Below are 24657 nucleotides of genomic sequence, written 5' to 3' on the forward strand. Positions count from 1 at the left end.
AATGAAAAGACCATCTGTTCACAAGGGAAAATAATTAAAAACATAATGACTACATCAATATTGGTTTGCTTTCTAGTTTTACAGATGTTTATAAATGTGGCACTTGATTCAAATGAAAGAATTGATTTTTCAAGTCAAGCACAATGAGTTAAATTTCGAATCAAAGAAAATGTCTCGTTTTTGAAATCAAAGAGATACACTGAAATCCACTTTTGAAATGTTAAATTTTCTTTTCAAATGCTGAAATTCAATTTCTGCGTTTGAAAAGAAAATTTAACATTCCAAAAGAAAGTTTAAAAAATCCAAATTCAATTTGTATTCCTGGAAAAGGGCATCATTAAGGTATATTTGGTCTCATTTATGTGTTTAAATTCGCTTGAACAGAAGCTATATTCTAAAAATATCATTTCTTTACACTTTCTAAGTGTGAGAATTCTACAATTACATTACATTTTTCGCAAAATATTGTTTTTAAAAGAAGAGAGCATATTGTGTATTAGGCAACATTATGTTGATTGCCCACCCCAAATTTTTTAAACCTATGGTGGGGGAGGGGGGATGATGAAAACATGGAAGATGTGGAAGGTCAAATGTCCTGGGAAGGATAGAGTCCTTTTTTGGGGACTCTATCTCTTATCCTTAGAGGGTACGATAGCATTTGAGTTGGTGGGAGGGCAACGGTGTTTACGTTAACGTTATAACAAATCTATATGAAGACATACTTCAAATATAATAAAGTGACATAACTAAGCTTAAAAACTAACACTTATATTGTGTGTGAACAGTTGCAAAGATCAAAACCTTGAGCTTACATTTTTTAATGGTGGGAAAAAAATGAAATACAGCAGTAACAAACAAATGAGAGGATTTTGAGTGAATTTTCAAATTTTTACATTCGTTTAAACCTGTCACGGTATTCCAAAAATGCTACAATATTTTTTTAAAGGGTGGGGCAAAAAAAGATAAATGTCTTTAAAATCGACGTAGACTTCTAGATATATCAAAAATAATCCCGGTTATCACAGAATGAGGTAAATAAAATTTCGAAAAAAGTTTCATGGATAGGATTATATCAGATTAAACTTAAAGCTCTCTGGAAGTCCATTATAATCATGGTCTTGATATGTACTTAAATTCTTTTTCCAAGAAAGAGAAACAGTTAAAGCGATGGAATAATAAAGGAAAATAACTATCAGATTTCGAGAGTTTCTCATTTGAAAGTTTTTAGCAATAGCTTTTAAAACTTTCACTAGAATAAGGTACAAGCTCTGATTTTGTACCAAAACATTCGTAAGAAGTTGTCAAGAGATGGATGTTGACAAATGACAGTCATTGTTAAGAAATTGTCACGGCTGCTTTGTTATAAACTATCTGAATTAAACCTGCTTGAATCAATTCTCTCCAAACATGGCTTGTAGAGGGAAAATGGTTATTCGTGTATCGTTGTGTGTATTATTTTTCTTTTCAAGAATAGTACTAGCATTCCTCTGATAATAGTGAAAAGATGAGACAACATAAAATGTTGATGGGAAAATATCTTGGGGTCAGTGATCCTTTTTTTTTTAGACCGTTTGTACTTTCATTTTATCACGCGACACAAGTTTTATTTGAACAAGATCATTGAATGAGACTGATTTTAATACTTAGGCAACAAACTAAAGCAATCTTAGGGAAAGTCAAACAATATTTCTTGGAAAAGCAACCATGATTGAAATGAAGGGAAAAACCACTTTTAACAAAAAAAGAAAGAAATGAAAGAACATTAGATGCTAGATCAATGACCGAAAATTGTTTGAAATCCAAGATGACAGGACATAATAATCATTTCCGAAAATGAAACTAACCTTCAAAAAAATTTTAGTTTTTGTTAAACGATTTGTCTTTCTGTGCAAAAACCACCAAGAAAGCATCAGGTTGTATATTAATGAAAATAACAATAATAAAAATAATGAAATTGCTATACACAATTATTTTAAAATTCGAGAGCTCACCTGGGTAGTCGTTGTAGATCCGTTATAACCAAATTGAGGACATGACATTTTCGAGGGAAAGAAACACTCATGCAAATGGGAGTCCGTTGGCCCCACTCATTTGAAAATCCGGCAAGGATTCAGTCATCGGGAAAGTCACTTTCAAGTCATGGGACACCGGGAGAATGAAAATTATATTTTTATGCCAGCAGTCGACGTGATGTTTTTTTTTTTTCCAACTTCTTTTATTCCATAGTCCCGATAGTCGATTCTGAGTTTACTTCCCGACAATATCAAGAACTGAATTCACGTGGTTGCGTCGAACGAAGAAACCAAAACAAGAAGAGAGGCAAAACGTGGGTCGTGGAATCGAAAAAGAGCGACAGGCGGAAAAATCGCGTGCGAGTTGCAGTTTGGCCGCACTGCCACTGTTGAGCGATCTGTTACCGACGGCGAAATCGTGCCTTTTGCTCCGCCCGAGCTCGCGCCGCAATCAGCTCGCGCCAAACGTTCCCTATCGACGAACCGAGGCACTCTCTCGCCATCTCTCCCCGTCTATTGGCTGCCATACTTCTTGAGTGATGGCCGTTTCGCCCAATGACGGGACGATTTGTGGACGGAAGCCCCGCCTCAAAAACCGCTGCCGACTTTCTTCTGCGTGTGTGCGTATCGTGTGGACAAATGAGTATAGATGTGTTGTGCAGAGTTTGTGGTGGTGTCCGAACGTTGCACCCCGATGATACCGGATGGTTTAATCCCTGCTCCTTCTTCTCATCAGCCCCCCTCTCCCCCCCAGGCGTTTACTCGATTCGGTAGTGTTGTAGAACGAGGGGAGGAACCCTTAACGTAGCTTTATGGCCATGGTGTTGACGAGAGGTGTGAAAAGTGCGGTTCACATCTGTTCCGTTTGGGAGGTTGCAGGCTTGGGGAACAGAAATTTCTGATTGCTCTCGTCTGAATTATTACTTGTTGATGGAAACTTTATAAGGGATAAAAGCGTATTTTTCGCCAAAAGATTCAAACTGGCTTCAATTTTTCCCCCCCCTTGTCTGCTCAACTTTTCCTCCCTCTGATCGTTATTGATTTTCATATATGGAGGGGGAGGGAATTGGCAACTCTCTTTGAAGTAAGAGAAACATGTTTTCAGGTTGTATTAAACGAATTTTCTTTGAATTTTTTTTTCGTGGTTAAAAAAAAAAAACATCATAAGATACTGTTTTACAATTTAAATTCCGCTGTCATCAAAACAATTCAGGCAGTGAGAAGCAAAGGGATGTAAGTGATGTTTCCAGTAAAATTCGTTTAACGTCGTATAGATCATATCAATCTGTTTTCATTGTTTTCTTCCAAATCATGCTGAAAAGCAGCATTTATCAGAGCACCAAGTACTATCTCTTGCCATAAAATTAAGGAGAGATTTTCCTGTCGTTTGTAATGATTTTCTACAGAAATTTTAATATTGGCATTTACATCCCTTTTCGTCTCACTGTGTTAATTCAAAAACGAAAAGAAAGAAAGCAACCCATCACCGTCATTTAAGTTGACATTAAGCTATTTTGTTTAAATTTACGACCAAGGGCGCCCATATGCAAAATTGTAAGGGAGGGGGGGAGCTTCGATATTTTCCCCATGGGTTAGAAGGGTATTTTTTCCATGGAAATCAATTTTAGGACAGATTAGAGTCATTAAAATATTTCATTTTTAATAACTTATTCATTGACGTTGACTTATTCATTGACGGAGACTTATTCATTAAATAGAGAAAAAATGTTTTTACATTTTTGCAAAGAAAAAAGTACCAAAAGCAAGGAAGTTCTAATTTCAAAGGGGGGGGGGCTCAAGCCCCCCCTTGCCCCCCTATATGGGCGCCCTTGTTTGCGACAATGGGGTCGTTTCCAAAATTTTAAAAGTTTTTTCTTTTTTTTCTGAAAGAGCATGCTTAAAAACATAGGATCTGACTATTTTTTAAATAATTTGTTTAAGTTTAATATTTTAAAAAAAATACTTAAATCGGTGCGCTATCATTGTTTACGCTTCTGTCGTGTGACATCACAAATGATGAAATTCCCTTCAGTGTTGCCAATCACAGAGCAAAGTAATTCGCATCTTTACTCACGTGTATTGGCAACGATATGGTTGATAGCAAGCGTATAGAGCGCAATATTTAATTCGCTTCTTGATTATTATAACGTGGAAACGTGGTAGAAAGATGCGCCAAAATGCATCATTTGTGACGTCATAATGACCACGCCTTGTTTCCAAAATCGGACAGCTTAAAAAATTTATTAAAAAATAACTGTTGAAAAAATGAAAGTATTTTCTGGGTCCATGTTATTTTTTTACTCATTCTATCAATTTCAGTGACTAAAAGTAGTACTTTTGACTGAAGGAAACCACCCCATTAAATCTTTTTAACATATTTTGGCTTTAAATAAAAGAAAAAGGTTTTAAAAAAATTAAAAAAAAAGGCCCAGCGCTGCACCCTCCTGGTGGTATGATGAAATAATTTTTCTACTCCTTATTTAACAGTTAAAAATAAAAATTGGCAACACTCTACATAGCTACCGAGTTCACGCAACATTCAATAACAATAAAGTTACAGTTTGGAAACTATTTTTGAAGTTGTTGAAATCGCTCTTCCTACGTTATAATTTTCATTGCAACATTGCATACGATAGAAACCTTGTGGTGCAGTGAAGAACAAAGGGGAAGTTTTCAGAAGTTTTATTTTTCTGCAGTACAGTGGAACCCCAGTTATCCTAATCAATTGGGACTGTATCTCATTCAGACCATCGAAAATTCGGATAATTGGATTTTAATTAATGCGTCTATTTAATTTGTTTAGTATTTGTGTGTTTAAAATTGGAGGAGAAAAAACTATTTTTAAAGAAAAAGAGCTTTTAATTAAACTGTTAAGGTATGATGGCGCAGTTTCAAACAGAGAAAATGTCGCTCTAAGTTACCTTCGATGACTGGTGAATTCTATTATTTTAATAACTAAACGTTGAACGGAAATCCCAAATTATTGTTGCTGCAAAAAAAAAAAAGAGTTGATTTCAAAATTGTTTCTTTTTGAGTAGCTTATTTTCGCAAAGAAAAAAAAAGATTATATATATATATATATATATATATATATATATATATATATATATATATATTTAACAAAAAAAAACCTACTGCACATACTGAAAATAACTGAAGGCACCGTGGGCAGGTGATGGGCACAGTAACAGCAAATTTTTCTTTTCCTTTTCTTTCTATCCTTTTTTTCCCCCCATATATTATTGTACGTTAGTTTTATTGCAAATTCCAATATAGTCTCTAACTTCCTTGGCTCTTAATACGATCAAGTTGAATACGAAATCACGGCGAAAACGAACATTAAGTTTAGCTTGCTATTTAATTTCATTACAAATTTCACATATAATCATATAATACGTACATTAAGTTGAAATTCTTCGTGGTTAAATACCATTATTATTCATCATTTCGTTAGTAGAAGTCCCATTATGTATCTAGAAGAAAATGAGAAAAAACTCGCTTAGAAAATAAAGCCCGCACATTTGTTTACCTGTGGACATTTCAATTTACCTGAAGATAAAACTGTTCATCTTCCATTGTGGATTACAACCTGTTCCGCGATTGTCGATTATCATCTTCCTTTTTCAAAATTTTCCAAAAATATCCATTTATAAGAAAACGAGATATTTTTCTGAATGTAATAATAGTAAGATTACAATATCTGTTAATAGTAATATTTTTAAAATATGGGTAAGCATTTCTTCGCTTTTTCTTAATATCATTCACTCAGTATCATGTTAAGAATAATGGATAATACAAACTATTCGTGGATTTTTGATAGTTCATATTTGCCAAGTTCAACTGCATTTCCCCACTGCTAGTACTGAATTCCAAATATGTTTCTTAAAATATCTCGAAAACTCTTTTCTGCGGATACTGCCGTTTACTTGTTCTGTGGCCACAGCTGTGCGGTACTAAAGACATTTCATTATAAATGATGTTGCGTAAGAAAATCTGGGGAATGGCTCAATACAATGCTGAAAGTTTTCTCTCTGCTGCTCCGAGCTGGGGGAGGCTAGATGGAGCTAATAATTCCCTTATCTGGGAATTAATTTTCTAATGATTAGGACCACTGAATTTTTCCAAGACGTCTCGGGCTCGATCCACGGCATGGGTCATAGGAAGAACCCACCCCTTTTCCAGCGCTACTGGCCAATGTTAAGGTTTCACGCTAGAAGGCAAAGAATTGTTGGAGACAAGATGAACTTGAAAGACACAAATGTAACGTTGGTTCATGAAATATTAATTACTGTTGGCAGTAAAAAATGCTATAAAAACAAAATGAAAAGTAATGAATCGAAAGAAGCGTTAAATATGCTTAGATAGAAAGTTATAATATGCCTTAGATTTAATTGAGCAAACAAAAAAAGAAGAAAAGATCCAATATTTCAAAGATTTAAAAAAAAAACCTAATAAAGAACTTTTATTTGAACCTCTAACGAAGAACTATAAAATGAGCAGAATGATAATCAAATAAGCAGGATTATAATCACAGAAATATTGCAACCCCCTTGTCCAAAATGGAGGGCATGGAAGGTTACTGAGACATCCCAAATATGTTCCTTATTCGGCAATTTTTTGATGAAATTTTTCTGAAAAAATCGCCTCTCCCAGAAAGTTAAGATCAGGGTACCTCTGTGTATAAAGAGGCAGTTTCAACACCTCTAAGTGCGTATTCAGCACATCGAAAATCGAAACAAAATATTAAATAAAAATCAATCTTTGGAAAAAGAGGGGAGGGGGGGGCATTTATAATTTTTTTAAACTACAATTGAATATTTTGCTATTTTTTTTTTCTTTTTGATTTTGAATACATAGTGCTAACAAACATTCCCAAAGGTTGAAAATCAAAATACTATATACATCTCTTCCGTCTTCATTTCATCATAAAATTTTTTTGAAAAAAATTGACAACATTATTTTTGTATATTTCACTCCTACAAAATGAATTTAACTCCTCGAAATAATGTCAAGGAGTACTTTCACGCCTTGGGACAGTCCAAAAACGATATTACACTTTGGACACGAAGGGGGCCTATGGGCACCCATATACAAAATTGCAAGGGGGGGGGCTCAGATATTTTAACCATGGTTTAGCAGGATATTTTCCCCATGGAAACCGATTTCAGGAAAGATTAGAGTCATTAAAATTTGACTTTTTAATAACTTTTTCATAGTGACTGGAGAAGAAATGTTTTTACATCTTTGCAAAGAAAAAAGTATTAAAAGCAAGTAAGTTCTAATTTTTAAGGGGGGGGGCTCGAGCCCCCACTTGCCCCCCTATAAGGCCGCTCTTAGGGGATAGCGAAATTGTGAGTTTGTGACAAAAGGGAGGGAAATGTTAACAAGAAGTGTGACATAGCATTTTTTTAAATAAAAATATGCTTATGAAAAACAGCGTAACTGACGGAAGTAGGAGGGGGAGGTAAAGTAGGAGTTTCTGACAAGGGGGGGGGGCGTCAAATGTTGAAGAAAATCATGGCATCATGAATGGACGGCCCCTTGAAAAAAAAAACCGACATGGCCCCAGAAAATTTCGGGTTACGCACCTGATAATAAGAACCAACTAAAATGAACTAAAAGTAGGGCAACAAACTTAATATAATTCAAGTCTATACATTGCGTCACTAGGGCTGCCAGAAATACCTTCTGAAGGGGTTTTTTTGATCAAAAATACATTCTGAAGGTTTTTTTTTTTTTGGATCAAATTACCTTTTCATATGCATGAAGTACTGTATTAGAATTTACATTCATGTTAAAACCAATGGCTCTGAGGGTTTTTTCTCCCTCAACCCCCCGCCCCCCTTCGCTGCGCCACTACTTGGTTTAAATCAATGCTGTAATTAGGAGGAACGCTGGGTTATGCCATTCTCCGAAGTACTTGGTTTTACACTGTAAACACAATATAAATGTAATGTAAATTGGTTTCACACCCCCCTTTTCCTTTGATAAGTCCCCCCAAATATGAAGGTGAGTACCACCAAATATTTTCCCCCATCTACAGCATTAGTTTAGATGTTTATCTAATGTTACAACAAACTAGCTCAACATTTTCAATAGAGTACACGCAAATAAGAAGTATTCTTGTTAAAGCAATTAAAAATCGAAATTATTATTATTTTTTTCTTTTTCCTTTCTTTCTTTCTTTCTTTCTTTTTTTTTTTTTTTTTTGTAAACTAATTCAAAATTTTGTTTGCATCGTTATCTCTGGAATCCCAAGCAGTCAACGAAACGGGAAACTATCTAAAATTTCTATTTTTATGACACGTGAAAGCTGTCCCTTCAACGCTGACAAACTGAAGAGCCGTGCGTCGCAATTTACTTTTTTATGCTAAAAGAAACTTCAACTTTTTGTTAGCTTGAGAAAAAGAAGCCTTTAATTTCGGGATTTTTTCCTCCCTCTCAACACCACGCATCTTCACTTTCTTAATTAAACAAAATTTTTAATTAAGTCTTGTTTAAAAAGTTTTAGGGGAAAAAAAAAAGAAAAAAGAAAATTCCGCGTACGTCGACTGAAAAATTTTCTAAAATAATTATTAGATAGTGTAAAAAGCATTGTAAACGCTTGCACTGTTAAAGCGGAAATTTGTATTCATAGTGAAGATTATTGCTGATTGGGGATCACTAATTTTTCATATTTTTTGAATGCATTTATTTTTGTGCAATACTGTAATACAGAAGTACTTCCTGTAAGGGACACCTCCAAATAAGGGACACCTCTATTTAAGGGACATTTTTTCTGGTCCCAGTACCTTTAAATTGGGACTTCCATTGTATTTGCCTTTGAATAAGGGACACTCTATTTAAGGGACAGTTACAGAGAAAACTTACAACAACTAACGTATAAATGCATCATACAAAGTATTGAACTTACTGGAATTTAAGAATCTAAAGCTCAACTGATGAAAGTTTGACAATAACGTGTACAAATATAACTGTTGTAAAATTCTTGCCAAAATTTGCACTCATGTTTTCTCCACTTAGTATTTTTTTCAAATAGGCTAACAGCCAAAGGATAATCAACGGCCCATGAATAGCTTCGTGTAAAAAACTTGAAATGTGGACACTGATTGAAATTTATATCATATTAAATTTTGAATTCTATGAAATCGAACAAGTTCATATACATTCATGTTCAGTTAAGGAATTACTTCAAAATAATTCCTGTATGTTACAAAACTATAGCGTTACCAATTTTTTTTTAATTAAATTTTAATTATTATAAGAATAGCATTTGAAATTTAATTACGTTTAAATTTCATTCAATTTCTAAATTATTTTTAGCATTTTATCTTAAATGCTATGTTTAGTGCGAAATTATATGGAGTTAATATAATGCGTGCATCATTTCATATACCTCCGAAGAAGGGACACCTCTATTTAAGGGACAAAATTTCCGATCCCCTTAGTGTCCCTTATTGAGAGGTTCTACTGTAATAGTACCTGAAACTGATTAGTTCAAATTTCAAAACTATAAATGTCTTTATCTTTTTCTCTCCTTAGTTAATTTATATTTACAGTGTTATCCGCTTATATAAATCACGTTTGGTTCTAAACAGCTTTGACTCCATAAAGCGGCTGATCCAATAATGTGGCTAGCTCAATAAAGTTGCCTTTTGTTCTGTTTTTGGCGATTTGATTCATTAAAGCGGCTGATTTAATTAACCGCTGATTCAATTATCCGGCGTCCACAGTTTTCAATTCATTTTAATTCAATTCAATTCAATTCAATTAATTTTATTTCAATCAGGGAAATAATTTTTTTTTACAAATATGCATTTCACATACAAAATAAGAGAAAAGAAATTGTAAACAGAAATATATTTCACCCTGTCTATTTGAAAGTCCCTGATTGAGTAGATGGGAGCAAAGGCTATAACAATAGCCTGACTAGCTCCCACCACTCAGAAAAGAACTTAAAGCCAGTATATAACATAAGATAGAAGAAACAAAAAATAAATGCATAATCATACAAAGAACACATAAACACAACACAAGTAATGCAATAAAGTACGTCTAATTTTATGATGAAACCCAGATATACTATTACAAATATGCTACTTTATCCTAAACTGACAGCAGTAGAATTGAGTATAAACATTTTTAGCCTTTTCTTCAACAAATTTCGATTATTAATGATTTTTAAACAATTGGGGTAAGGTGTTCCACAATATTGGTCAGTAAGAGTTAATGCCATTAAACAATAGATTTGTTTTAGCGTTAATAGGTATGTATATCGTTTTCAGGGTTTCTAGTGGGGTAATTATGAACCAATGCACGGATTGTTACTATTTCTAAATTCAAACCATTTATTACTAAATCATTCATAAAAATATCAACATAATATTTATAAATTTGTTCCTCGGTGTTTAAAAAGCTTCTATTACTGTTACCCACAATATTATCTCTATTCATTATTCTGTGAAATCTTTTTAATAAAATATTTATTCTATTTAGATTATTTTTAGTTGTTTGGCCCCAAGCAAGAACACAATAATTGAGACCTGAATTTATCAAAAAAAAAAAATATATATATAAAATAAACAGAACATCAGCAGGAAGGAAATTAGACACAAAATTAATTAACCTAAATTACGAGAAATCTTTTTTGATACAAATTCAATGTTTTGCAAATTATTTTCACGAATGAGTTTTTAAACCATGCATAGTTGAAATAAAGCGACGGTTCCGAACCTTTTCTTCCCTCGTGAAACTCTTCCGATGCTCGAAAGAAATTAGCGAACCCCTTGTGTACGAAATAGTAAAAATTCATGAATTTGTTCCTTCACCTGAGCGAATTAAAACCAAGGTGTTCGAACACTTCTTGACACATCTTAAAAATTCATAGAAAAGCAACAAATTGTCGTATGAATATGCGATTTGCGCAGTAATGCAAAGGTTCAAGATTTTTTTTGTGTTTATTTGTGTCTAATTGTGCAGAATTGAAGATCTGAAACTGCGAATTATCCAAGTACGATTACTGTGTCCACAGTCCATGCTGGCTAGAACATGGGATGAGCTTGAGTACCGTTTAGATGTGGATTGAGCAACAAACGTGCGCATATTTAACTCTAGTAATGATATGTATTGCTTTCTGTTTGATAAAATATTCACATTACGTTTGTGTTTCTTACTGTGACGGTACATCGCCACTTTTGACAACAATTTGGAAGTTCTTTCTTCTTCTTTTTTCTTTTTTTTTTTACGATGTCATAAAAAAATTCACGAGCCTGTGAAGTATTCTTGGGCAAACCACACTATTCATACGACAGTTTTTTTTTAATCAAATTTTAAAATATGCTAAATATTTTTCGGTCTTCGGTCTTTCGATCTCTTTGGATCACGTTTGGAAAACGAAATTGATCGTCATCTTGCCTCTCATATGGGGCTCTTTTGTTAAAGTTCCTCTAAAGAGATCCAATATACCCACATCAGCAGTTTTGCGAAACACCACCATTCTTTTTTAATCACCCTGTAATGTATATAAACACTAAATAGCAAAAAGAGAAAGTTAATACACAAACCGATAAATCTATCGAGCTAGATGCGACGTGAGTATCAGGGTTCGCCGATATACATCATGATATATATCACGATAGATATCCGATATTTATTATGAAAATATCATGATATTTTGATATTTTCGATATTTATTTTTTCAACTGCGGTATCTTCAATATAAAAAGTATATTAATCATAGTAATATTGTTCATTTATTATTGAAAATAACCAAAAAGTTATGTTCTATATTTTTATAATGCATAAATACATCATTAATACAGAAAAGTAACATAATATTCCTTTTCAGTGGCGCACACAAGGGAGGGGTCCAGGGGGTCCGGACCCCTCCCATAGCTCTTGCATTTTTCTTATTTCAACGGATTATGATTCTATGTACTTTATACACAAAATATTTCCAAACAAAGAAAACAAGAATTTCAGTTCTAATAATAGGGAAAACAATCCTCTTGTTAAAAGATTTTTTAGAAAATGTGCACATTTCTTGTAACGAATTGCACAAGCGAGAGATCTTTCTCGACTTTGAGAAGGCTAAAAACATACTTAAATAGTAGGGCTCGACCGATGGCATTTTTTGGCCGATGGGCCGATGCCGATTGTTGGCCGATTATTCAAAGATGGCCGATGGCCGATGGTCGATTGTTTTCCTCCAAATGGCCGATTGCCGATGGCCGATGCCGTTGGCCGATGGCAAAAAAAAAAAAAAAAAAAAATCAAACAGAAATAAATTGATAAAATTGTCAGAGATTTAAAGGATGATTGATTCATTTCACTTTACTTCCTTTCTACGAATAAGGAATTGCAATCACAAAAAAAAAAAAAAAATCAGATTTTCACCTAAATTTTTATTTTACGATCACCCAATTTAAACTTTACAAGTTTTTTCGGCACATCTGTACATGCATATGTACCTAAGAACATGTAGATGACCGAAATATCCATTTTGAACGCGTCCTCAGTTAATTATCGCAAATTCTCTTGTGATGTCTTCATGCGCGTAAACTTACGTCACTCAAAAACGTTATGAAATAGTAAGTTGAAAACTCATACGTACGTAGTATGATCTAAAGGTTAGAGGACAAGTTGTATAAAACCTTACCCTGAACAGTTCACATTACCGAAGCAAATCTATCTACAAAATAGTCACCTTGAACGACTATGCACTTCTGCCAATGTTCGTATAGCTTTTAGAAGCGCTCCTGGAAGACATTTTCGCAACCTCCTGTAAGGCCTCTTGCGCTGCTGCTTTAACTTCATCGTAGGGAAGAAGGCGACTTTCATGTTGAGGATGCACTGTTCGATTGGTCAATACTCTGATATGACAAACAAATAACATAACGTTTCGTCGGACTTAGCTCCGTGTGACTTTTACCTGTTCCCAGCAAAAAAACATTTGCATGGACGATGCTTTCCTCCGTCAGGAGAAGATAAAGCTGCATCATAGAAGGTAGCGAAAAATGGCTTTCAGAAGTGTTTCCAAAAGTTATATGAACACTGGCAGAAGTACATAGTCCCTCAAGGTAAACTTTTGAAGGTTGATGTGCTTCTGTAATGTGAACTATTCTGGGTAAGGTTTTATACAGCTTGTCCCGAACTTTTGGATCGTACTACGTACAATCTATATAGGGTGTAGTTATGCTTCTCCTTTTTTGACTGCTGTACAATGAAAGATAAAGAACAACAGCCAAAAAAAAAGGAAGAAAGAAAGAAAAAATTAAGAAAAACAAAAAGACTGTTTAATAAACAACTGATTTTTTTTTTAATTGAACATATAACTAAGATTTCAGTAATATTGTAATGATGTATGGATTTAAGTTCACTAAACATAGTTAAAAAACATTAAATTATGTTGTTAAATCATTCAAAAAAAATTAAGAATAAAACTATGAAACCGTCAACAAATTACGCAATTAAATTGGAAAGATTGCACGTAGACATTTTTTAGTCATCAAATTAAAAAAAAAAGATAACAGATAAATTACAATACTAAATCATAAAAGAAATATTTTTTCTTATTTAAAATTTATGCATAGAAAATTTTGCATTTTTCAAAAAACTAAAACAGTGACATAAATTTTGCTGGAAAAAAAATTGCCATGAAAAGAGCGAGGTTCTTAAAACGCAGCTATAAACAAAATCAATTTTTACACAAAGTTAATAACTGAATACATATTACTACTTGATCTGATGTTTGCATACATAATATTGAACAATTAGATTGTTTAATCTTTTATGAAGCTTTACAAACAAGTTCAAATTAAATTGTTCAATTTAACAGTAATTTTCTGAAATTTAAAAAATTGCATAATAGAAAATCCTTGAAACTTTTCTATAAAAAACGAAAATAACTTATTCATTGATTTTATATAAATACATAAAAATAGTTACTTACAACAGAAAAAAAAATCGATCGCTATTAATGATACAAAAAAGATGGCGCATTACGAAATGGAGGGGGGGGGGGGTCACCCTCTGATTTTGCAGTAACTCACACTTTGGTCCCAACCTCGGGCTAATATTTATAGTACAGAACCGCTAAAACCAACACCTCGGAAGAGTTTCTGAATCTATTTCAGCACTTCCGAAGAAAAAATTCAAAAGTCCCTTCGATTTCCGAATTGTGTCACCATTCAAAACGTCTTTCTTTAATCAATTTCTTAAATTAATGCTCTAAATTCTTTCTAAACAATAGATAAAGTTTGAAAAAAAAAAATCTCTAATTTTATGAATGGTGTTAGTTTTAAACAAGTCAGAAGTATAACTAGAGTTTAATTTCAGAAATTGAGGGAGTGGGAGGAGGGACACACAAGTGTTCTCGGAAATTCAAAATAGTTGTAAAAATAGAGTTCAAAATAATCATAAACATTGAGCAAAAAAACCCTTCCGAAACTTGCACCCGAGTTTGTATTGACTTGCAGTGGCGGATTTAAAATACAGAGTGTTTTAAAATGAATAGCGGGGTTTTGCCATCTCATATTTGTTTCCATAGTCTCCAATTCGGCAATATATCACCAAATGACCGTCAGTCTGAGACGCTATCTTAGTTTTGCATTGAAATAAGTAATTAATAGCCACAAAAAATGAGTAAACAGGCTTTTCAGAACACCCGATCGAAAACAAAAAGGGAAGTGCACAACTGGAACGTACGCACACCCCACACGCGAAAACTTATCCTTCTACAGTTTACCATTTTGGAGTTATGACTTATGAGAGATACTACGTACATCCAGCAGCAAGAAACAACGCAATAATTAATTTGTTTGGTACCTGAATGCAGTATTAAAAACTCTTTCAGGGGTGACTCAAATAAAAATTCATACTGAAATTTAGCAAACAATTTTATATGAAAACAACCTTTACTTTGTATTAAAAGGTAAAACATCAAAGGTCTTTTTTTTTTCAAAAACATCGGCCAATTCCATCGGCTTTTCGAAGTTTTTTAAGGCCGATGGGCCGATGTTTCTTGCAATTTAGCATCGGCCGCCGATGCCGATGGCTAAATTGTTGAACCATCGGCGCCAGTGCATCGGCCAGGCCGATGCATCGGTCGAGTCCTATTAAATAGTACTATGTATATTGAACGTTTAATGTGTTCTTGTACTGCTGAATTCAAGCAATGTCACCATCACACACTTAGGAAGTTATAAATAAATTCGAAAAATGAACTAGAAAACTAAATTTTATTCTACGATGTTTTGTAAACCTATAGAGGCAGACTATGGGTGACTGTAAATGAAAAGAGAGTACACTGTTGAAAATTTTCCGGAAAATTTACGTAATTGTTACTGGCATCCATGTTGCCAGTAACTATTACCGTAAAAATCAAATGTTACTGTAAAATTTTACGGTTTCCTCGGTAGGCCACAGCAACCAGTTGGCGCTGGGATCGCTTATTTCTCCGGTATAAATTACCGTAAAAATCAGCGATGCGTCGGCGATGCAATTTTACAGTAACAATTACCAGAAAATCTTCCTGAATTTTTAACAGTGTAATAATAATGTTTTTAGTTTTGTAATTACAGGTCAAAATGAGATTTTTCTTGTTAATTAGACTTAATGCTTCTTATATTTGAATTTGGGCATCTGTTTTCATTTATGAACAATGATAAAAGTAAATACATTGCATAAATTCGTTTGCTTTCTGGTAATTTAAGTATCTGTTATTAATATTTTTTTATTAATTAGTGCTAATTATTTATTCAATAATTTATATTTTACGATTTTTGTTCTCAAGAATCAATAAAATCAAGTCAATATGTTCGACGGCATATTGGGGTATGATATGAAAATGGGACTTTTAACTATGGACCCTCCCCTTGCAAAATTTCTGTGTGCGCCACTGTTCCTTTTTAATTTTATACAAATTTTTATTAGTAGTAATATAACAATTTTAATTCATATTAAAAGTTCCTAGTTAAATATTAAACGTTGGTCAATAATAAAAAAAATCTTATTACTGTGCACCATCTAATGCATATTATTTATTTTGATGAATCATATAATTGTAATACTAACCAACAGAAGAAAAATCAGTAACACAGCTAATGCTAAATTAACTTTATTAAAATGTATTAGATATGAATAATGAAAGAAACCTTAATTTTAAGTCTACATATTATAATTATAATACAAGAAAATAAAGAGAGATTTGAGGATGCATTTGCTGTTTTGAAGACCTTAGTTTGTTCTAATTGAAAAATCGGATAGATATCAAAATATCCGATATATATCAAAATATCGGATATTTTAGAAAATATCACGATATTTTTGAACCCTGGTGAGTATATTAAAACACTTTTTGAAAGAAAGGTTAGGGTAGTAAACAAACAAGCAAAGTAAAAAATAAATGAATAGACAAAACGTATTTTGATAGCCAGATGAATATAAACACTTATATAACAAAATGTTTACTCTTTGCAGTTATTCGAACATAGCCTTTTGATCACGTTGGGATAGCTGACTCTGTTATAGGTCTTTCTCTGCCGCGCAAAGCAAAGAGCCTCTTTTTACAACGACACATAATCCACATGTTTGTTTAAGTTAAAACTAAAATTCTCAGCCGGCATTATCAGTGATTTTTGTGAGCTTTGGAAAGCAGCCACCACACCGAATCCTGTCACTAAGATGTTATGCGAGGGGGGGGGGGGTGACTAACGTCTCCAAAGCATTACTAGACACTCAAATTGCAACTTCAAGCGCTTGTCAAAAAATAAAGGAAGGAGGAGAGATGTTCTTCTTGTTCGTTGCATTTTTACAGCAGTCGAGAATGTCAGAGCCGAACTGAAGATGTAAGGAAGGAAGCTTGGGCAAGTCCAGAACCCTCATCGAAGACGAAGAGAAGGAGGAGGAATTATTTTTAGAGCAAGTATACAGATGCCACTCTGCTACACGGAAACGACAGACACGAAAATAAACGCTGCCTATTTCTCAACATTCGCTCATCGCCGCTGACTAAACGAGACACGCTGTTGCAACGATCACGTCCGAAAAAAGGAGCCCTGGAAACGACTCAGGAAAAACAGTTTCCCATTACGAGCATTCAATTTACGTGTAACTCGCCCGTTGTGACACGGCGGGCAAGGGATCTTCTATTCTGAACCTAAGAAATCGCAGCTGTCGGTATATCTCTTTCCCAAGTACCGGGCAAGTGAGACGCTCGGGACACATAAAGACGTCCCGTCGTAGAAAAAGAATAACCCGATGAGGCCCTCTCTCCATCCTCCCCCGCCTTAATTCTCCTTGCCCTTACAATGAGTTAGCACGCTCCGGCGAGAAACGATAGTGGCCGAATAAAACCGACATCACCCGAAGTATTGCCTTCTTCCTCCGATGGCCCATTGAAATGTCCTTCCATCCCGGGAATGGGCAAGGCGTTGCTATGGCGACTGGAATGGCCTCCACCATAAATATCTTCACTCTCCACCGATTTATCCATCCCCTTAATTCTTTTTCTCTCTCTTCCTAGAAGAACATGGTCTGGCCGCAAGTTCTCTCCTGGAGAAGCTTCCAGCCAGCCACCGTTGCCATCACTCACGCAACAAATTGGCATAACAATTTGGGCGGAATCGAGCCCGAGGGAGGGCGAGACATCGCGGGATTTAGGGCCCATACACGGGGGTCTTACACGAGAATGGCCACTTTAATGGTGCCACGAGCGGGCCGTGGTGTTGCTCGCACTCCCTCCCACTCCAGAAGCCCGCCGCATTTATCCGCTCGTAGATATTTCTCTGGCTTGTCTGGACGGTGTTTTGCGTTGTAGCCCGAATAAATTGCCCGTGTTTCACTTCGGAATGGTCGTGGCAGTTTTCGGGTCCTTTTCTTTCTTTTTATTTAAAAGAACAGAGTGCGGATCCTCCCTTTTATGACCACTTTCCCTGCGCTCTCCGCCGTTTCTACACGGCCGAGTGAGATTTCAATTCTTCTGAGCGTGCCATTTATATTCAGTATTCTTTAATGGAGTTGCTTTGCTGAGAGCGATATTTGTTGCCATTTATTTCCTCCGCGGTCACTGTCGTTGCCCAGGAACAGTAGATTACGAAATGGTAGAAGGGACGAAGAACATGAAGTTGCTTGTACACAGCTCCTATGATAATTTCTGAAAAAGTTAGTCATGTCCTATTTTTTACCCCTAGAAAAGGTTAAGCTTATTTGAATGTATCCGTTTCTTCAGCTTTGTTTAAAATCAATTTTAAAGCAAGAACATTTATAAGTCCTCCTTAATAGTCTGTTGAATTCCCAAACAAGTACAATAAAATAATACGTACATTGGTTAATTTTACAAGCGAAGCATAACAAAATCAAAAATGAGTTTTTCTAGAGAACCTGTCCAATTTTCAGCATTTTTTTTTTTAATTGTTTAAATTAAAGCTCCTGAAAAGTTGTGCAGCAAGATTAAAGAACAGAAAAATCAAATCTGCGATCAAGTACAATCTGTTATCCCACCAAATTTAAAGATTATCTTCTCATAAATGCTTTATGCAACAAAAATTTGAATTCAAACGTTTTCGAAGAAAGTAAGTGGTGATGAGCGGCGCCCCGATCTTAAATTTTTGGGAGGGCGGAAATTCTCAATTTGCCGAATGATAAAAATTTTGCTAAATGGAACACCAAATTTCACCGAATGATGATAATTTTTCCGAATAGAGCCCCAAATTTTGCCGAATGAAGTTAATTTTTCCGAACAGAACTACAACGACCTTCCATCGGGGCGCCACTGCTGGTGATCATAAAAGTGAATAAGGTAAATGAACCAAGTGTTCCTAAGGTAGACTACCCTTAAAATTTAGGTAGATTACTTCCCTAAAAAGTGGAATTAATTTTATTTGCTATCACAAAACAATGGTACTGCATTGTAAGTCATGTTTCTGCGGTGCAAATGGCCGAATTAGCAGATATTATCTTGATTGACCGCCATTGAATTCAGTGATTTTTTTTTTTTTTTTTTTTTGAGGAGGAGTAGTTCAGATTTCCAAATAAAAATCTATTTTAATTTACATTCTTTTCAATTCTTAGAACTTAGAGAAACGTTTTCTGAAAGACCATATTCACTTTAATTCACTTTAAATTTAAATCTAATAGTTTTAACAGACAAGTAGTTTTAAGTCATGAAAATGCTAACCATATACATGTTTCCAACGTGGTCCACTTAAATGCTAATGCTGTGAGGAAATGTTTGTAGCCCCACTGTTTTATTTTATTTTATAGCAGTACTCATTGCTCTGCTCTCTGCTCTCTGCTTCCCCCTCCCCATTTCTGGTTAGGTGAAGCCATGATAACGAAGAATCGAAAAAATATTTATTGTAATTTTTCCTCATTGATTTCCTTTTAAATAAATTGTTATTTTAATTAAATAATCTCTTCTAAAAGTAAAAATAGTTCCCTGATATATTTTTTATTCTAATTTTAAAAAGTCATTACAACAAATGGAGATGGGCCACATTAGGAACAGCTACAAATTTTAAAATTGAAGGGCTCGGGACAGAATTGTGACAAGCCACAAGGAGTGACTTTTCGATCAAAATTTTTGTTTGTCGTAACTGAAATTGAAATAAGCATGAAAATGGATTATGTCATTTGAAGAAAAACCTAATCTGGTATTGCAGAATCTAGAATGTATAATACCCTTGAAAAATTCTACAAATATTTTTTAAGTAGCAAATCGGACCTACTGAAATTTCTCATCATATGGCATATCACATTCTTGTCGCCCAGCCCTTCAATTGTATTGAAAAAAAAAATTAACATAATCTTACAAAGGAAATTGCATTTCATCATCAGTTAGGATTTCTGATGACAATAAAATCACGACCAACAAATTTCGGTTATCCTATCGAAAAAAATGGTAGATTGGCCTTTTTTGGCGTACCCACCTGTTATATATAGCTCATACACAACTTTTAATTTCTAACAAAAGAAGAACTGTAGCCTTATAGTCTTTAGAACGTATTTTTATGAGCGCAGTGACTTACATATAGGATTTTTTCAAGGGAAGTTTAAAGGTCGGATACAGACGATCACTTGGAAGAGGAGCGAACGACTAATGCATATGGGGGAAGAGGGAAAATTATCATACAAACTCTGAAATCAAACTAAAAGGTTCAAGAAATGTTTTTTTTAAATAATTAATATGTTTGAAGTAATTAAACGAAAGTTAAAAATATTTCGAGCATAAAAAGTGAAAAATAAAAAGAGAAGAATTTTTCCAGTATTCCGTATGCATTATCTAACTCAACTCAAAAACTTTTGATTCGTTTGAGGACTCGGGAGCTATTTTCAACAGTCATTTAAATCCTCAATGGAATTAATTTTATCTGTAAAAGCAAGGTTGCAATATCAAGAAGTCATCTCTTTCCACCAGCCTTCGTACTGTACATTACGAAATAAGCAGTAAGAATAATTATTACAAAAATTTAAATTGTAAATAAATTTTGAAGTTAAATAGTAATGTATATTTGCTAGGTGATTAAGCTGTTTAATAGTTGTGCATAAATTTACTGGTTCTCTCCCCAAACACTTAGTTCCAACAATGCAACTTTTGATGATGTTTGGGGATGTTAGAGGAAATATGATTCGGGGAATCTTCCCCAGAAATGTTTCTAATTGAGCTCTTAAAAAACGCGGTTGTTGGCCATCTTTCGAATCGTCAAGGGAAGGGTTAAGGTTCAGAAACTTTTAATCGGTCACCTTTAAATATTGGAGCTCCAAAAGCTGAATTTGAGCCGAACTCGAATAATGTTTCGAAAAAGAGGGGTCAGGGCTTTCCCCCGAATTTTTTTAAAAACTGAACTCCTTAAAACGCATTTGTAGACCTCTTTGAGGAAGTTAGGAGAAGGCATATGGAAACTGTTCTGGAAATGTTTCCATATTGAAGTTCTGTTAATGCAGTTTTAAACGTTTTTCGTGATGATATTAGGGAGACGACATGTTCTGCAGCCTCTCCCGGGAAATATTTCGAAATTCAGACTTAAAAACGCAATAATAGGCCATCTTTGGATACGTTAGGTGAAGGATGCGGTCCAGGAACATTCCATCGGTAGTTTTTCGAAACTGAAGTACCGAAAACGCGATTTTTGGCGATCTTCGATTATGATGAGAGATAGAGGAGAAAGAGCTTGGAGGCACTTCGGACCGCTTGCTGGTATCTCTACCAGTAGTCAAATTAATGTTCACTGTACATTGTTTTGTCAACTGACAGAGGTACCAGCACACAACCTTCAGATACGTTACTGTTAGAACACGAATCCGGATGCTTAAAATCTTTACGCAAGAAATAAATGCAGAGCAAAAATCAGCTTCAGTGCACTATTGCATAAACAAACGGTGTCGTTTGCAAGTTCCTCTGGAGCTCACGTCTAAGTGAGCAGAGGTGCCCACAAAGGAAAATTGTGGTGCAAGTTGCGCCATCAAAATGGGGGTGGGGGTATATTTTTTAAATTTATTTATTGAATTTTATTTATAACTATATTTTTTGAATTATTTATTTTATTTTACTTTATTTTATTCAGTTTATATTTTACTTCATTACTTTATTTAGTCTCTCTGTGTGTGTGTGTGTGTGTGTGCGTGCGTGTTTATATGTTATTGGCGTAACACAGAACTTTTCTAATAAAATAAAAATAATTATTATTGCCATAAATATATTAATAAATAAAATATATTTGGAAAAAAAAATAAATTAAAAAATGGAACTTAAAATAAAAAATAAAAAAGGGAAAGAGGTTCGAGATTTTTGAGAGGGGCCACCCCTGAAAGTGAGTAAAAGGAGAGCTCGCGTTTGAGAATTTTTCTCGCTCCATCTACTTTTCTTATTGTCAGCGACAATGATATGTAATTGATTTATTCATTTATTTTAGTACATTTGTTTCAATGTTGATAAAACAAAGTTGAAGCAAGTTTTCGGCAAATCATGCGAACAGTGGCTTGGCTTGATGAAAGAAAACACTCATACAGTGCCAGCCGCTTAATAAAATCACGTTCGTTCTAAAGACAGTTGATTTTATAAACCAGCATACCTACAGTCGCTTAAAAAAGTTAAAGGTTTTGAAGTTTAAACACTCTAAAAAAACGAACTGAAATTTTTCATTTGTTTTTAGTTGAAGTGTTTCAAAATACAATTGGCATAATTTCTTTTATTTGTACAAGGGTCTTAATCATACAACAATACGCCAATTCGCAACTCCAGCGCTCGAATACGCTACCTTGCGGTGATTTACAAAACTGCCGAAAAAACTAAAACATTGCCACATTGCGTTCCATGTTTGTCTGTTGACGTAAACACATGAAGTTTGTTCTGAGTATTTATTAACGCATTCGATGTGTCTTAGATTGCTTTCAGTTACAGATATTGTTTCGTCCCTTAATAGTATTCTCGAGCTTCTCAAACTAATAGTTTTCATTATTTCCTTCTAAAAAGCGATTTGATTATTAAATGGTAAAAGCGTAAACACATGAAACATATATTAACACACAAACTTGGATAACGTTCTTCCAGGTAATTTTTTTATTTTTTTTGGTTTGTGTGAATTTGTAAGAATATGGTTTTTTTTTTCTCTAAATCTTAAATTAATTTAACTAACCATATTTTACAGCAGCATTTAGTTGGAATGGACAGTATACAAAATATTTTCTTGAATATATTATTGTAGAACGAAATGAAAAATGTTTAACTGAGAAAGAATTTATTTTATTGCTTTTATTCTCAGCTGACAGGTTTCGCCAAATTTGTTTAGGGTTATAGTTTTAGTATTGTGCGAGCTAAGTACCCTTGGTGAGCTTCCGCATGTTAGTTAAACCATCTTTATTTTTTATCATGAGTGGAATAAAATGGTAGAAAAATTACAGAATTCGATAAGTAAAAAGAAAATAATGGTAGATCAGTTAAAAAGAAAACTACCACCATATATCCGTGAGAATTTCGATGATGATTTGCATAGCATGATATAATTAAATCATAACTCAGAAATTAGAAATATTTGAAACAGAAAAAAATTTAAATAGACTGATTCGGGAATTTGAGAAAAATAACTCAGCTACAAATGCAAAACAATCGGCGCTAGCCAAGTAAGGCAAAGAAGTATCATCTTCTTTTGATAATAATTCGTAATATCATACAATCAAATTATCTAGCATTAATTGTAATTCTTGTTCCACAATTATTATTTAGTTTTATCAAGGTTTGATAAATGTCGAATTCCATATCGTGGAAATGGCTGCTTGGAACTACGAACTACGTAATTTGTATTAATTTTTGACATTTAGTAATGCTTCTTGAATTCTCATTTCTTTTTACGTGGACCAGAATATCCACAAGACTTTGAAAACTAATTTAAAAGGAATAAAGCGAAAAAATCGTGCATACGAACAAAATTTACTTGGCTTATGAGAATTTGATACGCTACGGCGTGCGTTTGTTTTACCTTTTTCGTCCGCCATTAGACAGTGGCTTCAGTGCCCCCTATAGTTCGTTGGAGTTGCGAATATTTTAACAGAATTGAAGAATAAAGATTCAATGTCGTCTGAACGTTAACAAAATGTTTTGTAATTTTCAATTCTTTTATTTGTACAAGGGTCTTAATCCAACAATAATACGCCAATATTTTAACAGAATTGAAGAATGAAGATTCAATATCGTCTGAAAGTTAACAAAATGTTTTGTAGTTTTCAATATTATATTTGTCTGCTTGCTCTGTAGTTCATCTCATAACATTTTCTGACATGTATTGACGTTTGGTACTGAAATTTCCTCATATTCTAAGACCGATTCCTTTACTTCTTGGTGCTTCTTTATCAATATTTTACTTATGATGTTCAAAAGTTTGATTTTATAAAACGGCAATAGTGATTTTATTAAAGGATGATTTTAACATGTTTCGATATTGCAATGATTCTGTTCTTCCAAATTTGATTTTAAAAAGCGGCTGATTTTATAATCCAGTGATTTTATTAGTGGCGAGTACTGTAATAGAAAAAAACAAGTTCTACCAGAACACGTCCGACGAGCAAAACGCTCACACTTCTGCAACTCCGACTAGCAAATCTCTATTATGTGACAGTCAAAGAATGTGAAATACCTCAGGCATCAAGATAAAGGTACACTGAAGGGATGACAAGCTGAGTCAACCGTGCCTAATCCGGGAATCGAACTCGGGTCCACGGCGTGAAAACGCTATACCACTGAACCAATAGCTTTCCTCTAGCGTAGAGTACAGTGTAAAAAAATTAATAAATTCAGAAACGTTTCAGAATATATGGAGCAACTGCGGTTCATTAGATTTTGAAAAACGATCCTGAGTATTTCGGAATCTGTTTTCTGTAATGTTCAAATGTCTTCTTGTATTTCGGAATCCTCTTTTGTAATTTTCAGAAACGCTTACAATCCCGAAATTTATAAATCCGGCACTGGGTATAGGGACCCTGAAACGTAATGTAGTGTAATATTGCATAGAATACCAGATGTACTTTTTCTCTTTTTGGTGTAAGTAATAAACTGAAGGCTATGCGTTCTGAAGATTTGAATAAAATACGAATCCTTTTTTTTTCTTTAAATAAAAATTCTATCAACTTTTCCGGGGGAGGGGGGGGGGACAGT

At 34.1% G+C, this 24657-nt stretch overlaps 1 protein-coding gene across 1 annotated transcript in view; it reads right to left on the reverse strand.

Annotated features, from left to right (window-relative positions):
• Positions 1 to 2383, reverse strand: part of LOC129216138 (iroquois-class homeodomain protein IRX-6-like) — a 98203-nt gene extending 95820 nt beyond the window's left edge. The window contains exon 1 of the mRNA XM_054850295.1: positions 1992 to 2383. Coding sequence (XP_054706270.1) covers positions 1992 to 2039 — 48 coding nt within the window. The 5' untranslated portion in view covers positions 2040 to 2383. The remainder of the gene's footprint in view (positions 1 to 1991) is intronic.
• Between the last annotated feature and the right edge of the window lie 22274 nt (positions 2384 to 24657).

This window comes from Uloborus diversus, chromosome 2 (genome assembly GCF_026930045.1).
Source record: "Uloborus diversus isolate 005 chromosome 2, Udiv.v.3.1, whole genome shotgun sequence".
In the NCBI taxonomy this organism is placed as follows: domain Eukaryota; kingdom Metazoa; phylum Arthropoda; class Arachnida; order Araneae; family Uloboridae; genus Uloborus; species Uloborus diversus.